The sequence below is a fragment of the Symphalangus syndactylus genome, chromosome 7 (genome assembly GCF_028878055.3).
Source record: "Symphalangus syndactylus isolate Jambi chromosome 7, NHGRI_mSymSyn1-v2.1_pri, whole genome shotgun sequence".
Lineage (NCBI taxonomy): Eukaryota > Metazoa > Chordata > Mammalia > Primates > Hylobatidae > Symphalangus > Symphalangus syndactylus.
In genome coordinates, this window is record NC_072429.2 from 96320218 (window position 1) to 96339025 (window position 18808).

General features: G+C 41.9%; 1 protein-coding gene across 8 annotated transcripts in view; it reads left to right on the plus strand.

Moving 5' to 3' along the window:
- Nucleotides 1–18808, plus strand: part of MTDH (metadherin) — an 85128-nt gene that overhangs the window by 13353 nt on the left and 52967 nt on the right. For all 8 annotated transcript variants that reach the window (XM_055286843.2, XM_055286847.2, XM_055286842.2 and 5 more), the window contains exon 2: nucleotides 4340–4441. In XM_055286843.2, coding sequence (XP_055142818.1) covers nucleotides 4340–4441 — 102 coding nt within the window. The remainder of the gene's footprint in view (nucleotides 1–4339; nucleotides 4442–18808) is intronic.

The window sequence follows — 18808 nt, forward strand, 5'->3', positions numbered from 1 at the left end:
CACTTTGGGAGGCTGAGGCAGGCGGGTCACTTGAGGCCAAGAGTTCTAGACCAGCCTGGGCAGCATAGTGGAACCCGCTCTCTACTAAAAATACAAAAATTAGCCAGGCATGATGGCATGTGCCCAATGCTGAGACACAGGAATCACTTGAACCTGGGAGGTGGAGGCTGCAGTGAGCCAAGGTCATGCCACTACACTCCAGCCTGGGCGACAGAGCAAGACTGTGTCTCAAAAAAAAAAGTTATAGAATTGTATGAAATTAATAAATTGAAGATTGACTAGCATGAACAATTTTATTTCCTTGAAATCAAGAATCATGAAATAAGTTCCTTCTCTTCTGATATGTGGCCCCCTCTTCCATTCCATTTTCCCCTGATATATAGATACCCTCATTCTGGTTTACTACCACCCCTGCCAGCACATACATACAAACTGTTCCTTTGTGCATGCATTTTAAAAAAGATCCAGGTGTGGGGGTCAAAGAAAATTATAACAATAAGGTAATATGGTGATGTCTCCAAGGAGTTTATCCATCTAAATAAAATGATTCTATCATTTTTCTGTTACTGTTTGATTTTCAACAAATTAGAAAGACATCTTTGGTCTAACTTAAAACATAGATTGTAAGCTATATATGAAATTAACTTTGGCCATGGTGGGGAAGACCTTAAAGTTATTGAGAGAGTTTTAAACTGGGGTACAATGAGAGGCCCATGTAATTGCTAATCTGTAGAAAGCCACTGTATATATTAAAGTTCCATGATCAGAGAAAACTACTTTTTTTTTCTTTTCTTTTCTTGAGACAGGGTCTCACTTTGTTGCCCAGGCTAGAGTGCAGTGGTGCAGTCACAGCTCACTGCAGCCTTGACCTCCCAGACTGAAGTGATCCTCCCATCTCAGTCCCTCGAGTAGCTGGGACTACAGGGGCATGTCACCACACCTGGCTATTTTTTAAAATTATTTTTTGTAGAGACAGGGTCTCTCTATGTTACTCAGACTGGTCTCGAACTTCTGAGCTCTTGCTGATCCTCTTGCCTTGGCCTCCCAAAGTGCTGGAATTACAGCCGTGAGCCACTGCACCTGACCAACAATACTTTTATATAAAACCCATATTGACAATCACAAGGGTAGACACATTGGATTTGAAGTTTTGGTTTGTAATTAGTTACTGTTCATGTAAGTAGATCTATATAATATGCTCCCGTTTAGGGATTTGCTAATTTAAGTATGATTAGTGATTTTCCAGGGCAAGGCCTTCTCGACCAGCTGTTGGCAAAAGGAAAGGACACATTGGTTCTGCTGTATGAAGGAGAATCACCTTAGTGTATTCTTTTTTCCAGCAACCCAAGAATTATATTGACTTTACTTTTGGGATAGGAGGCTCATTGTTTCATGGCATCAGGCATGTGTGGGAAGTTGCTGATGACTTCTGGAATCCCAGTAATGATGAAAGCTATATAAATTCTAAGAGTTTAGTGGAAAATTGGGAGATCTACACAGGTCAGAGAGAACAGCTGCGATTAGAGCTATTATGTAGATTGATGTTGCAAAGAAGGAACTAAAATTGGCACAGATGGGAGCGTATGAGCACCTTTGGCTTGCTGATCATTTCAGAGCCTATGGAAATGGGAACTGAATGTTCCTGAATCTATGGGAATGCAGTTGGTCACTTTCAGACTTTGTGTTGTTTGAAAGAAAAGAACGTTTCATATTTCATTTGGGAGGCTACATCAATATTGTTTGCAGTTGGTCTTAAATAAATGGCATTGAACTTGTTGGTGAGCTTTTAAGACAGTTTTTGACCGCATAATTTCTAATCTTCCTAGTATTTAGTAAATAAATCCCAATGACTCAGTGTCATGTAAATGAGTAAAATGGAGGTGGTATATGGCAGTATATAAGTGATTATGATGGAGAGTTTCCTGAAGGGATTAGTTAAATGAAGTTTAGCAGATGTAAGTTTTGTGAGTTGCCAGTTGAAGAGATGGGAGACTATGGAACTGAAGCTGCAAGATTGTTCAGTTGGTATAAGTCTTACGTGGAAAAGTGTGGCCACAAGAAAATCAGAAAAGGCAAGTTTGGCCAGAGAAGATAGCATGAACTAAAAGTAGCATATAAGAATAAGATGATGATATTAGAGGCCGGGCATGGTGGCTCACGCCTGTAATCCCAGCACTTTGGGAGGCTGAGGCGGGCGGATCACGAGGTCAGGAGATCAAGACCATCCTGGCTAACACGGTGAAACCCTGTCTCTACTGAAAATACAAAAAATTAGCTGGGTGTGGTGGTGGGCATCTGTAGTCCCAGCTACTTGGGAGGCTGAGGCAGGAGAATCGCTTGAACCCCGGAGGCAGAGCTTGCAGTGAGCTGAGATTGCGCCACTGTACTCCAGCCTGGGCAACAGAGCGAGACTCCGTCTCAAAAAAAAAAAAAAAAATGATGATATTAGAAAGTAAAATTAAACAAAGTTTTGTATTCCTGATGTAGATACGGCCCTAAGTCCGCATTCCATTCTGAGGTTTCTTACCTTTACTCACATACTACCTTCCTCTTCCTTCCTTCCCCCATATATATAAATACACAGAAGAGGGATTAGAAGAGGCAACATTAGAAGTGGCAAGACAGCATAGAAGAAAGAAAACCAAATCAAGAGTAAGAAAACCTGGTTTTAGCATTAGCTGTCTGACTTTAACAAGTTGCTTCAGACCCAGCAGATTATATTTGGGTTAATTAGGAATTTAACCAGCTAAAAGACAGCTGTTGTTTTGATTTTCTGCCACAGATCTTTGTAAAGCCTACAAATTGGATTTGAGAATATAAATGGTCTCCTTTTCCAACTTTGTATCCCTGATCATTGTTAACAAATGCATGTTAAGTCATATTATAGAAACTTTGAACACTTTGTATTGTTTTCTTGAGTATAGCTCTGCTGTAATGAGTAGGTAGCTGGTAAAAGTGTGTTCTGCAAGAACTGAAAATAAAGCCATTGAAACTAGTATATTGACTTACTAACATGTTGAATTTGAGGGGAATGCATAAGTGAAAAGACGTTGTAGGATCCAGAAAGACGGTTAGAGTACAGATACCTAGGCCCTCTTCTCCAAACTTCTCAGTCTGGTGATGGGGCTCAGAAATTATTATTTAAAAAGTAAAAAAGAGGCTGGGCACGGTGGCTCACACCTGTAATTCCAGCACTTTGGGAGGCTGAGATGGGTGGATCACCTGAGGTCAGGAGTTCAAGACCAGCCAGACCAACATGGTGAAACACTGTCTCTACTAAAAATACAAAAATTAGCCAGGCGTGGTGGTGTGCACCTGTAATCCCAGCTACTCGGGAGGCTGAGGCAGGAGAATCGCTTGAACCTGGGAGGCAGAGGTTGCAGTGAGCCGAGATTGCACCTTGGCACTCCAGCCTGGGCAACAAGAGCGAAACTCTGTCTCAAAAAAAAGGTAAAAAAAATGTTTCTGGTTAAAAGCCAGATTTGGGAATCACAGACTTGAGTCTACTCATAAGCATCTTTAAGTGCTATCATTTTATTTTAGGAATGTTAGGAAAGCTTCTGTAGCCTTTTTTAGGCTGTGGCAATGGGTCGGAAAGCTTCTTACTCCCAGAACAGTAGAGCCATGAAATTACAGAATTAGAGGTTCCATTAGAGATTGCCTAACATTCATTTGTTTATGTATCATCTGTGGCTGCTTTTATGCTACAATGGAGGAATTGTGTAGTTGCAACAGACATAATGGGCCAAAAAATAAAAATAAAGAACAAAGATATATGGCCCATAAAACCTAAAATAGTTTCTGTTTTGTTTTGTTTTTGCTGAGGACTGTTGATGGGAATCAATAAAATATTTTTTTCTGAATTTTATTTTGCCATACACCCTGAATATGTTTATAAATAAAATATTTTCTATCTGGCTGTTTACAGAAAAAGTTTGCTGACTTTTGAGTAGATCATACCTGTCACTTTATAGTAGAAATAAGGCTCGGAGACAATGAGTAAAATATTCTGAGACTACACAGTTAATTGGTGGTCAAATTGCAAACACAGTTTCATTCTCCTTTTAATTGCTTCCATTCCATTATTTTTGTTAGAGGGACTGATATCTTGGTGAGATAAGAAAATTTGTGGCACAGAATTTTGCTTATGAATTATATATATATAAAACACTAGGCACAATAATCTATCAACTCTTAGATAACATTGGTGTACAAAAACTTTTTAAATTTAGGTACAGAGGTAGGATTTGATTGTAGTATATATGGTTTCCTGTGTAGAAATCTTTGCATTGATCTGCTAAGCAGTTTGATAATATGATACTTTTTGTTGCCTGTGCAGCCAAATGGGCGGACTGTTGAAGTGGCTGAGGGTGAAGCTGTTCGAACACCTCAAAGTGTAACAGCAAAGCAGCCACCAGAGATTGACAAGAAAAATGAAAAGGTAAGTTTGGGAGCATATGAAATTGTATGCAAGACTCTTAATAGAATGATATATATGATGCTTTTCTGTTTCATAAGATTGTATGTATACCCCTCATTTAAACAAAACTCGGAAAATCTGAATTAACCATAGTGGATGGGTGGTAAAAGTTTAACTGAGTTGTTTTTGTTTTTTTAAAGGAAAGTTGTATCACCAAATATTTTAAACATTGCTGTGGCAATACTAAATATTCATTATGCCAAAAACAATTCATTCACAACTTGAACATCTTGTGTTAAGTTTTCAGATATATAACATATATACCTTTTATTCAAAAACAGAACTGTGGAATTGTGTTACCTTTGTTAATAGGGCACATCTAGCATGAAAACCTTAGCAAAATTGTTCAGTGGTGTTTAGTGTTGAAATAGATTTCTGTTGTGTTGGAAACATAATTGTCTACTTACTAGACATAGATTAACTTCATTTAACAAAAGAAAATGTGGGCCGGGTGCTATGGCTCATGCCTGTAATCCTAGCACTTTGGTAGGCCGAAGTGGGTAGATTGCTTGAGCCCAGGAGTTTGAGACCAGCCTGGGCAACATGGCGAAATTTTGTCATTCCAAAAAGACGAAAATTAGCCAGGCGTGGTGGTACGCACCTGTAGTCCTGCTACTCAGCAGGCTGAGGTGGGAGGATTGGTTTCAGTGAGCCAAGATTGTGCTAATCCACTCCAGCCTGGGCACCCGAGACCCTGTCTCAAAAAAAAAAAAAAAAAGAAAAAGAGAAAAAAGATATAGATGTGCACTTTAATTTGGATGTGAGATTTTCCAAGTAAGACAATCTATCATACCACATAAATGGTACATTCCTGGGATTTTATTAACTTTCCAGTTGCTTGGCATTAGAACCGACTCATTTTTACTTGACTTAATCTAGTTTGGAAGTAGGCAGAATGAATAAGAAATTCTTTTTTTTTTTTTTTTTTTTTTTTTTTTTTTTTTTCTTTTTTTGTGAGACGGAGTCTTTGTCCCCCAGGCTGGAGTGCAGTGGCGTGATCTCGGCTCACTGCAAGCTCCGCCTGCCGGGTTCACGCCATTCTCCTGCCTCAGCCTCCCGAGTAGCTGGGACTACAGGCGCCCGCCAACACGCCCGGCTAATTTTTTTTTTGTATTTTTAGTAGAGACAGGGTTTCACCGTGTTACCCAGGATGGTCTCGATCTCCTGACCTCGTGATCCGCCCGCCTTGGCCTCCCAAAGTGCTGGGATTACAGGCTTGAGCCACCGCGCCCGGCCAAGAAATTCTTAACAGTGGTTCCTTCTACTGTGAGAAAAAGACTTTTCATTCAGTTCCCTTTTGTACATTGAATTACTCTCCCTTTCCTGTTTTTTTTTTAATGTAGAGACAGGGGTCTCACTGTGTTGCCCACACAACACAGTCTTGAACTTGTAATCTCAAGTGATCCTCCTGCCTCGGCCTCCCAAAGTGCTGGGAGTACAGGCATGAGGCACCACATCCAGCACCCCTCCCCCTTCTTAAAAAAATCCTGTCTATGCATAGCCCCTTTTCAGGGGGAAAAAAAAAAAAAACAAGACAGTCACTGATAGGTAAGTGGTTTCTGGGAATCACAGTGCAGCAGCTCTAGCTTCTTGGAATAGTGGTATGAAATGGTTGCTGCTGGCAGGGTGTGGTGGCTCACGCCTGTAATCCCAGCACTTTGGGAGCCCGAGGCAGGCGGATCGCCTGAGGCCAGGAGTTCGAGACCAGCCTGGCCAACATGATGAAACACCGTCTCTACTAAAAATACAAAAATCAGCTGGGTGTGGTGGCACATGCCTGTAATCCCAGCTACTCGGGAGGCTGAGGTAGGAGAATTGCTTGAACCCGAGAGACAGAGGTTGCAGTAAGCAGGGATTGCGCCACTGCACTCTAGCCAGGGCGACAGAGCGAGACTCTGTCAAAAAAAAAAAAAAGAAAGAAAGAAAGAAAGAAATGGTTGCTACAGTTTCTTAATGCTTACAATTTCAAAATGTCTTTGAAGAAGTGACTTAGCCACTTCTTCAAAGACATTTTGAAATTGGAAGAACCAAGACAACTGCAGGTAGAATGGCTTAAAATGAAGGATAGTTTTTGAAAATAATTAAATTTATGTCTGACTTTGTCTTTGGCAGTAAAGTAATGACTTGTGTTAACAAGTAAGCATGTAACATAAGGAGTGTGAGTTTATAGAGTGACTAGTTGATATGCCCAATATAGATTTACACATCTCCGACCTAGTGTTTTCTTTTTTCTGGGCTTTCTCTCTATTAGTGAGTAATGTATACTTACTCCTGCTTCTACTCCCTGAATTGCCCTGGAAAATTTGTAGTTGCAGTAATTAAGGAACTACCATTAACCTCTTAGTGATTAATTTATATAAATTGAATGTGGCAGGGTATAAAATCACAGTTTAAAGTTTATAATCATTACTTTGAAATGTCTTGTGGTGGGAAATAATTATAATAGTTGACATTTACTTACTGAAGTATAATATGGCAGGCACCACGCAAGGTGAGGTATGTTTGTATGTATAAATATATTTACATATCTAGTAGGGACAGCTTATTGAGTACTTACTAGATATACTTTTAAGACTTTATGGTTGTTGCCAGGCGCGGTGGCTCACGCCTGTAATCCCAGCACTTTGGGAAGCCGAGGCGGGCGGATCACAAGGTCAGGAGATCGAGACCATCCTGGCTAACACGGTGAAACCCCGTCTCTACGAAAAATACAAAAAAATTAGCTGGGCGCGGTGGCGGGTGCCTGTAGTCCCAGCTACTCGGGAGGCTGAGGCAGGAGAATGGCATGAACCCAGGAGGCGTAGCTTGCAGTGAGCGGAGATCGCGCCACTGCACTCCAGCCTGGGCGACAGAGCAAGACTCTGTCTCAAAAAAAAAAAAAAAAGAAAAAGACTTTATGGTTGTTAAAAAAATAATTTATAGATATCATTTCCTTATTTTCACAAGGGCTCTGAGGTGGTAGTATTATATCCATCTTACAAATGAGAAACTTGAGGCTTACGTTACTTGAGCTATTGAAAGTATAGTCAGTTCCAACCCAAATCTATCTGACTTCAAAGTCTTTACTTTTTACTGCCTTGTATTATTTCTGATCCTCTCAGAAACTCTGCCAGGCAGATAGTTATAGCCCCATTTTACAGATAAGGGCTCCAGTGCCTAGAAAAATTTTGTGATTTAATTAATTTGATGCAGTTGGCCGGGCACAATGGCTCAAGCCTGTAATCGCAGCACTTTGGGAGGCTGAGGCGGGCAGATCGCCTGAGATCTGGAGTTTGAGATTAGCCTGGTCAACATGGTGAAACCCCGTCTCTACTAAAAATACAAAAATTAGCTGGGCATGGTGGCGTGTGCTTGTAGTCCCAGCTACTCGGGAGACTGAGGCAGGAAAATCACTTAAACACAGGAGGTGGAGGTTGTAGGGAGCTGAGATAGTGCCATTACACTCCAGCCTGGGTGACAGAGTAAGGTTCCATCTCAAAAAAAAAAAAAAAAAAATAGATGCAGTTTCTGGACTAGCATCTGAACGCAGCTTATTCTGATTAGAAAAAGTTCTTTTTATCATTTAACAGTGCCACCTTTCAGTTGCTGTTGCTTTTTCAGTACAAAGTTTCTACCTTTGGTTTCTTGCCTATTCTGTTTGACTTTTCAAATAATAATACATGCTACAACTCATGGCTGGTGTTCTGTTTTTGCCATCCTGTTTTGCATTTTGAATTTATGCTTTTTAACGTGGTTAGGTCTAGGTAACTCTCAGTTAATTTTTTATGGTATTGCACTATGTGTGTATTGCACTTTGTGTTTTAAATAGGTGGTGTTTTTTAGACTTATTTTTTCTTTCTTTCTTTTCTTTCCTTTCTTTTCCTTCCTTTCTTCTTTCTTTTTTTTCTTTCTTTGTTCTTTCACTCTTGCTGCCCAGGCTGGAGTGCAATGGCACAATCTCAGCTCACTGCAACCTCCGCCTCCCACCTCAAGTAATTCTCCTGCCTGAGCCTCCTGAACCGCTGGGATTACAGGCACGCACCACTACGCCCAGCTATTTTTTGTATTTTTAGTAGGGACGGGGTTTCACCACGTTGACCAGGCTGGTCGTGAACTCCTGACCTCAGGTGATCTGCCTGCCTTGGCCTCCCAAAGTGCAGGGATTACAGGCATGAGCCACTACACTCGGCCTACCTTTCCTTATAAAGAAATACATCTTTAATCTTATGCACCTTAATATATATTATCATATTTTTGTTTTTGCTCTGTGAGCCATATCTTGGGCACTTTGAGAAGTACAATTTTTGTCTGTAGAGTAATTGTACTCTTAAGCTGTGACATTGATTACCTTGCCATGTTACTTGAGTAAGCCTTGTAGATAAAAGTTTGCCTAGAAACTGTATATGACAAGATCTTAGGTCTATAAAGCAGGTTAAACTGCCATAGCTTTCTAGGTCTTTATTTGGGTTTGAAAGTCAGTGTTTCATTAGTACTCGTCTCTAGTAGAGTACTCATAGGACCATTAGCCAGACTAAATGCATTGTGCTAATAGATGTTAAAGGTAATAAAAATGTAAGATGTACTTACCCTCAGATTACAGTCTAGTTAAGGAAAGGCAAGCAAAGAGAAGATATCTAGTAATATAAGGCATTAAGTGCTGGGTATTCAGAGGAGAAAGGTTATCCTACTTGGGTAGCCAGAAAAGATTGACTTAATTAGTCTCTTAAGTATAGGAATGGTATTTCAGTAAGTAGCCATGTGGAGACAAGTTTTAGAAGGGAAGAGAAACAAATGAACACAACCTGACATTATTTAAACAAATGGACATATTCAGACATAAGGGGAAGCCTTAGACAAGTTTGACTGGTTAAGATAGGGTAGGGATATGATAAAAACAGATATATTCGACTGGCAGCAACATTGATGATTAATGAATCAGTTTTGCATCTCTGATTTTAAAGATCTGAATTAATGTAGAAATGTAAAGATTGCTAGTGAGAGAAACAACGGAAACAAAACGTGTAAACTTTTGTCACCACCAAGTTGTTAGGATGAAGTCAGTGATATCCATTGAACCCTGATATCATTTATTACAAGCATTAATAAGGTCTTAACATTTTTATGATACTACACAATATACAAAATATTTGTACAAAACATTTTCACATCTCTTAATCCTGATGAACAACTCTGAGGACATTATCATTTCTTTTACATAGCTCAATAAAGAGTTTTGTGAATTGCCCAGGATCACATAGCTGATAAGGAATGCTCCTTCAGTTTCTCTAAGGCAGCAGTTTTTGAAGCATGGTCAATGAACCCCTAGGAAGGGACCCTAGTGACCCTTTCATTAGGTTCCCTGAAGGCAAAACTATTTTCATAATAATTAAGACATTATTTGCCTTTTAACTATGTTGATGCTTGCACTGATGGTGCAAAAGCGATAATAGGTAAAACTGCTGGCTCCTTATCATGAACCAAGGCAGTGGCACCAAACTTCCACTCATTGTATTCTTGTTTTGTTTTGTTTTTGAGACAGTCTGACTCTGTCGCCCAGGCTGGAGTGCAGTGGCACAATCTCACTCACTGCAGCCTCCACCTCCCAGGTTCAAGCAATTCTCATGCCTCCGTCTCCTGAGTAGCTGGAATTACAGGTGCCTGCCACTACCCCCAGCTAATTTTTGTATTTTTAGTAGAGATGGGGTTTCACCGTGTTGTCCAGGCTGGTCTTGAACCCCTGGCCTCAGGTGATCCACCTGCCTCCGCCTCCCAAAGTGCTGGGATTATAGGTGAGATCCACCGCGCCCTGCCATTTTGTTTTGTTTGAAGAGACTCTCACTCTGTTACCCAGCCTGGAGTGCAGTGGCACAGTCATGCCCACTGCAGCCTCGGCCTCCCAGGCTCAAGCAATCCTTCTACCTCAGCCTCCCAAGTAGCTGGGACTGCAGATGCACACTACCATGTGCCCAGCTAATTTTTTGTAGAGATGGAGTTTTACCATGTTGCCCAGGCTATTCTTGAACTCCTGAGCTCAAAGCAGTCCACCTGCCTTGGCCTCCCAGAGTGCTGGGATCACAGGCATCTCATTGTATTCTTTACTGCCATCTACTCACAGTTAAAAAAAAAAATAATAATGCTAGTTTCACTTGAGTGTCCTTAATGAAGCAGCAAAAATTATTATTAGCTTTATCAAATCTCAGTTCTTAAACACATGCCTTTTAATCTGTGTGATGAAATGGAATATATGCATAAAGTATGCTGCAAAATGAAGATTGATGATTGTCTTGAGGAAAAACACTTATGCAATGGCTCCTGTGCCAAATTAGCCCCTTATTCTTATTACTCCTTTTTTGCTTGAAAGAATGACTGATAGACAAGCCGTGATTATTCAGACTTGCATATTTGCAGACATTTTCTCAAAAATGAACAAGGCTATCTTGTCACTTAAAGGAAGCTGATAGTATTTGTTGCAAATGATAACATGACTTGTTGGCAAGTGAAAATTAGAAATTTGGAAAATTTGCTGGTGCAGTAGCTCCCACCTGTAATCCCATCACTTTGGGAGGTCAAGGCAGGAGGATTGCTTGAGCCCGTGAGTTCAAGACTAGCCTGGGCAACATAGCGAGACCCTGTCTCTATATTTAAAAAAAAAAAAATACGAAGAAATTTGGAAAATTTGTGTCTGCTACCATGAGCTTGACAAATTACCAGTACATAAGGAATTTCTGATGACATTAGTTGGTATATTAACAAACGTAATTTTAAAAAATATATGTTGTTTAATGGAATGTTTTAACATTTTGGAAGATCTACAGCTGGGCGCAGTGGCTCACACCTGTAATCCCAGCACTTTGGGAGGCCGAGATCGGTGGATCACGAGGTCAGGAGATCAAGACCATCGTGGCTAACACGGTGAAACCCCGTCTCTACAGAAAATACAAAAAACTAGCCGGGCGAGGTGGCGGGCGCCTGTAATCCCAGCTACTCGGGAGGCTGAGGCAGGAGAATGGCGTGAACCCGGGAGGCGGAGCTTGCAGTGAGCCCAGATCGCGTCACTGTACTCCAGCCTGGGTGACAAAGCTAGACTCCGTCTCAAAAAAAAAAAAAAAAACAAGAAACATTTTGGAAGATCTTTATAACTCCGTGAACAAATAATTTTCCAGTGGACCAGCGCTTGCATGTTAAAAAATCATGCATAAAAGATTCATGCACATTGCAATGTAGGGGCACATGTTCCCAGGATCTCCTGAGGGCTGTGTCATGGGCCAAAAAAAAAGAAAGAAAAGGAAAAAAATTGCAAGATAGACCAATGGATTTTAATGTAATAGAATATGGAAAGTTCATTGATGCAATTTCAGATTCCACATTGTAACAACCATGACGCCTGGCTAATTTTTGTATTTTTAATAGAGATGGGATTTCACCATGTTGGCCAGGCTGGTCTCGAACTCCTGACCTCAAATGGGTCGCCTGCCTCGGCCTCCCAAAGCGCTGGGGTTACAGGCATGAGCCACCGCGCCTGACCGTGTGACAACTTTTATGAAGTTATGATGTGATGAGTTTTGGTGTAATGTTTTTCCTTCCTCTACCTAAAACCCTTCATGCCTTCCCATTGCTCTTAGAAAACACTCCCCAATCTGAAACATGACCTAAAAGCCCCCTGCCTTGTCTCATCTCTCACTTCTTACCCTCTCTGAGCTCCAGCCACATTGGTTTTCTTTCCCTTTTGTTAAACAGCTTTATTTTGAGATAAGCCATTAAATTTAGTTGTTTTAAATGTGTGATTAAAATGTTTTCACAGAGTTTTACAGCTATCACCACAATCTAATTCTTTTTTTTGAGACGGAGTCTCGCTCTGTTTCTCAGGCTGGAGTGCAGTGGCACAATCTCCACTCACTGCAACCTCCACCTCGCTGGGTTCAAGCAATTCTCCTGCCTCAGCCTCCCTAGTAGATGGGATTACAGGCACCCGCCACCACACCTAACTAATTTTTGTATTTAATAGAGACGGGGTTTCACCATGTTAGCCAGGCTGGTCTAGAACTCCTGACCCCAAGCGATCCACCTGCCTCAGCCTTCCAAACTGCTGGGATTACAGGCATGAGCCACTGCGCCTGGCACCACAGTATATAATTTTAGAACATTTGCCTCACCCCAAAAAGAAATCTCGTGTCCATTAGCAGTAACTTAATATTTTCCCCTCTCCGCCACTTATCCCCAGTCCCCCTGCAATTACTAATTTCTGGTATAATATGAAGGAGGAATGATACCCACAATTCTGTGAAGAAGCTCTTAAAATACTACTCCCGCCGATCACAGTGGCCCATGCCTGTAATCCCAGCACTTGGGGAAGCCAAGGCAGGTGGACCATTTGAGGTCAGGAGTTCAAGACCAGCCTGGCCAACATGGTGAAATCCCGTCTGTACTGAAAAATACAAAATTAGCAGGACATGATGGCACACGCCTGTAATCCCAGCTACTTGGGAGGGTGAGGCAGGAGAATCACTTGAACCTGGGAGGTGGAGGTTGCAGTGAGCTGAGATCACACCACTGCATTCCAGCCTGATCAGCAGAGGGAGACTCCATCTCAAAAACAAAAAACAACAACAAAAAAAACTACTCCCTTTTCTACTTGCATTTCTGTGTATATGTAGCCTGGTGTTTTTGCCTTGTATTAGCCCTTTCTCTCACTGCTATAAAGAAGTACCTGCCTGGGCGCCGTGGCCCATGGCTGTAGTCCCATCACTTTGGGAGGCTGAGACATGTGGATCACTTGAGGCCAGGAGTTCGAGACCAGCTTGGGCAACGTGGCAAAACCTTGTCTCTACTAAAAATACAAAAATTAGCCAGGCACGGTGGCATGCCGCCTGTAGTCTCAGCTATTTGGGAGGCTGAGGTGGGAGAATCACTTGAACTCCGGAGGCGGAGCTTTTAGTGAGCTGAGATCGTGGCACTGCACTCTAGCCTGGGTGAAGAATGAGACCCTGTCTAAAAAAAAAACAAAAACAAAACAAAAAAAAGGCCAGCTCAGTGGCTCGTGCCTGTAATTCCAGCACTTTGGGAGGCTTAGGTCAGGAGATCGAGACCATCTTGGCCAACATGGTGAAACTCCGTCTCTACTAAAAATACAAAAAAAAAAATTAGCTGGGTGTGGTGGTGTGTGCCTGTAATCCCAGCCACTTGGGAGGCTAAGTCATGAGAATCGCTTTAACCCAGGAGGTGGAGGTTGCAGTGAGCTGAGATTGTGCCACTGCACTCCAGCCTGGTGACAGAACAAGACTCCGTCTCAAAATAAAATAAAAAATAAAAATAAATGCCTGAAACTGGATAATTTATAAAGAAAAGAGGGTTCAATTGGCTCACAGTACCACAGGCTGTACAGGAAGTATAGCAGCATCTGCTTCTCAGGAGACCTCTGGGAGCAACCCATGGCAGAAGGCAAAGCATGAGCTCCCTCTGTTACCCAGGCTAGAGTGCAATGGTGCGATCTCGGGTCACTGCAACCTCCACCACCTGGGTTCAAGCGATTCTCCTGCCTCAGCCTCCCGAGTAACTGGGATTACAGGCGCCCACTGCCACGCCTGGCTAATTTTTTTGTATTTTTAGTAGAGACAGGGTTTCACCATGTTGGCCAGGCTGGTCTTGAGCTCCTGACTTCAGGTGATCCCTGTGTCTCGGCCTCCCAAAGTGCTGGGATTACAGACGTGAGCCATAGCGCCCGGTGGGGGGTAATATTTCAGCATGAGATTTGGGTTCGGACACAGATCCAAACCATATCGTGCCTCAATCAAAATAATGTGTCGCAGTAAATTGAATACAAACACAGATATGTGAATCCAGCTGTCTTAAGGTAGACATTAAAGATATTTGCAGAATATAAAATCTGCCACTCTTCTCGCAAAAATGTTTTTTTGTTTTGAAAAATATATAGGTATCATTACATAACGCATAATTTATGATTATTTTGTTATAAATTAATATATCTAAACAATTTCTTAAGTTTATATGATAGATATAGCCCACATAAACAAAGGCTCTTGGCCAGGCACAGTGGCTCAGACCTGTAATCCCAGCACTTTAGGAGGCCAAGGTGGGGGTTCAAGACCAGCCTGGCCAACATGAAGAAACCCCGTCTCTACTAAAAATACAAAAATTAGCTTGGCGTGGTGGTACGTGCCTGTAGTCCCAGCTGCTTGGGAGGCTGAGGCACAAGAATCATTTGAACCCCGGAGGCAGAGGTTGCAGTGAGCCGAGATCGTGCCACTGCCCTCCAGCCTGGGTGGTAGAGCAAGACCCCATCTCAAATAATAATAATAATGGCTCTTAATGACATCCTTAATACATTTTACGAATCTAAAAGAGTATCATGTGACCCAGAGGTTTGAGAATTGCTCTGGGAGAGATCAGTATCTAGAAAGTCAAAAACAAAATAATTTTGAGGCAACATGCATTTAAACAAGTATAAGCTAGAACAGCTCTTAGCAAAACAGAATATCTGCATGCCCAAAGAGTTTATATACATGTGTATTTTCCTTCCATAATGCATCTTAGAAACTATAGTTTAAAACCATAGGTTGGCAAACCATGGCCAAATCTAGTGCTCTGCCTGTTTTGTAAATAAAGTTTTATGGGAACACAGTCACACTTATTTATTTATTTATCATTGGCAATTTTTTACTATAGCAGTGGAGTTGGATAGTTTCAACAGGAGACGCCTTATGATCTGCAAAGCCTAAAATATTTACTGTCTGGCTCTTTTTTCCCCCTTCCTGAACCTATTAAATTCTCATTGTAGTCCTTTGAAGTCTTTAAATGTTTTATCTGAGTGCTTTGGTATGTTCTCTGAGCCTTGGACAATTAACCTTTTGGGTTCTCTTGTGCCACAGAATTTATAGTTTCATGATTTCTTGGGTTCCCACCCAAGGAATTAGTTTTCAAGGTTCCCTTTAAGGTAAACAAAGCTACAAAACTGGTTCTGTAGAAGAGAATACCATACCAGGAAAACCATATTTATCCCTCTAGACTTTTCTGTCTAAACTGCAAATGGCCAGAGACCAGAACCAGGATTTCTGCCCCAGTCAGTCATTTTTCCACTATACCATGGTTTTACCTCACACGGGAAGTGGCAAGAAGGGATTGAAAAACAGTGAAATGGCAAATTTGGTTTTAAACATGCTTAGATTGAGGCGAGAATGGGATCTCATACTGAAATTAATTTATTAGTTTGTTGGGAATGTGAGAACCATATCTGGGGAAAAGTTCAAAGCTAGGTAAAAGGAGTTCTTAAGAGAGGTTTCTTGTAAATGTCTTAAGATTGTGAGTTTAGCCATGTACCATGTCTTCTGAGCCCACACCAGACATATTTAAATAATTTAATGACTTGGATGATGGATCGTGTATACAAATATAGTAACTCAGAGGTTTTATTTGAGTGGAGGGACCGAATAAGAGTTAGGTAGACACGGCTATATGTAATTCAGTCTAATTTTAGGCTCTTTCATTGGTTACTCATAAATTAACTGAATACCTTCTACATGCAAGGTACTACTGTAGGCATTAGAAATACAACAGCTGATAAAACAAGAGCCCCTACTCTCGTGAAACTTAGTCGGGAAAACAACTAAAAATATAAGCATATTCTCTACTGTCTGGTGGTAAGTGCTATGAAAGAAAACAATTAGGCCAGGCATGGTGGCTCACATCTATAATCCCAGCACTTCAGGAGGCCAAGAAGGGAGGATCTCTTGAGGCCAGGAGTTCAAGACGAGCCTGGGCAACATAGTGAGACCCCACTTGTACAAAAAATTTTTTAAATTTAGGCCAGGCACAGTGGTTCATGCCTGTAATCCCAGCACTTTGGGAGGCCAAGGTGGGTAGATCACCTGAGGTCAGGAGTTCAAGACTAGCCTGGCCAACATACTGAAACCCTGTCTCTACTAAAAATACAAAAAATTAGCAGGGCATGGTGGCTGGCACCTGTAATCCCAGCTTCTTGGGAGGCTGAGGCAGGAGAATCATTTGAACCCAGGAGGTGGAGGTTGCAGTGAGCTGAGATCATGCTATTGCACTCCAGCCTGGACAAGAGGAGCAAAACTCTGCCTTGCGGGGGGGCGGTGGGTTGGGGAGGGGGAGGCACAGGAATTGGCCAGGTGCAGTGGCTCACACCTTTAATGCCAGCACTCTGGGAGGCCAAAGCGGGCAGATAGCTTGAGCTCCAGAGTTCAAGACCAGCTTGGGCAACATGGCAAAATCCCGTCTCTACAAAAAATATAAAAATTAGCCAGGCATGGTGGTGCATACCTGTATTCCCAGCTACTTGGGAGGCTGAGATAGGAGCATTGCTTGAGCCCAAGAGGCGGAGGTTGCAGTGAACCAAGATCATACCACTGCACTCCAGCCTGGTCGACAGAGTGAAACCCTATCTCAAAAATCAGTTAATCAAAAAAAATTTTTTTAATTAGCCAGGCATGGTGGCATGCACCTGTAGTCCCAGCTACTCAGGAGGCTGAGGTGGGAGGATCACTTGAGCCCCAGAGTTTGAGACTGTAGCAAGCTGTAATCAAGTCACTGGCACTCCAGCCTGAACAACAGAGACCCTGTCTCTGAAAAGAACAAAAATGAGAAAAAAATCAAACAGGGTAAGGAGATAGCGATAAAGTGCAGGTTGTGGGCACTTCCCTGCACCTGCAGTTCTCCTACTTCTTCCATTTAGGAAAATAACAATAGTACCAAGTGGAATAACCTTGAATCTCCTTTAAGTTAAACCCCACCAAAAGGGGGGAAATCAGTTGCAGACTTTTCTACTTTTAAGGAGATTTGTGACAGTTTTCACACTCTTATCCTGATATTGTATCACAAGGTTACTAAGATGGAGAACTGCTGGTATAGACAAAATAGCGACATAAAACTAGTATGCTCCTTGAATAATCCATGCTTTCCCATTTACCCATGCCCAGTTTGTATATATATTTGGGACAAGTGAGAAAAATAAATAGTGCCAAAATGTGAAGCAGTATAAAATAGGAACTTGCCATATTTGGCCAGAAAGTGGATGAAATTGACTCTAAAGCAATTTTAATTGCATCAAGTACATTTTAAAAAACATTGTTACTATTACAAAAATGAAAGAATGTTGACACAATAGAAGTAGAAAAAACAAAAATCTCAGAAAATAGAACACTTTTTTCCATGAGTTAGTTGAAAACCTTATATACCAGTCAGTAGTCTGCAGACCAAAACATCATAGCAAGGAAATACTCAGCATTCTTTTTTGTTTTGTTTTGTTTTGTTTTTTTGAGACAGGGTCTTGCTCTGTCATCCAGGCTGAACTGCAGTGGCATGACCAAGGTTCACTGCAACCTTGCCCTCCCGGGCTCAAGTGATTCTCCCACCTCAGTTAGATGTTTTATAGGGCTATAAATATTAAAGATGTTAGTTCACCAAATTTTTAAGGACCAGTACTTCCAGAATAGAGAATTAATAAATTGAATAAGAATTGCATTCAGGGCTGGGCACAGTGGCTCACACCTGTAATCCCAGCACTTTGGGAGGCTGAGGCGGGTAGATCACCTGAGGTCAGGAGTTTGAGACCAGCCTGGCCAACATGGCGAAACCCAGTCTCTACTAAAAATACAAACATTAGCTGGGTGTGGTGGCATGCACCTGTAGTCCCAGGTACTCGGGAGGCTGAGGCACAAGATCGCTTGAACCCAGGAGGTGGAGGTTGCAGTGAGACGAGATCATGCCACTGCACTCCAGCCTGGGTGACAGAGCAAGACTCTGTCTCAAAAAAAAAAAAAAAAAAAAAAAAGAGAATTCAGGGCCAGGCAAAGGTGGGTAATCCCAGCACTTGGGAGGCTGAGTGGGGCAAATTGCTTGAGCTCAGGAGTTCGAAAAACCAGCCTGGGCAACATGGCAAAACCCTGTCTCTTCAAAAAATACAAAAATTAGCCTGGTGTGGTAGCATCTGCCTGTAGTCCCAGCTCCTTGGGAGGCTGAGGTGAGAGGATGGCTTAAGCCCAGGAGGTAGAGGTTGCAGTGAGCCGAGATCATGCCACTGCACTCCAGCCTGGGTAACAAAGCCAGACCCTGTCTACAAAAAAAAAAGAATTACATTTAGAACCTGGCTACCTACCTTGTATAAATGGCTAATTGCAAATAGGTTATCTTTTTTTTTTTTTTTTTTTTTTTTTTTTTTTTTTTTGAGATAGGGTCTCACTCTGTTGCCCAGGCTGAGTGCAGTGGTACAATCATGGCTCACAGCATCCTCAATCTTACGGGCTCGGGTGATCCTCCCACCTCAGCCACCCAAGCAGCTGGGACTACAGGCGTGCACCACCCATTGCCTGG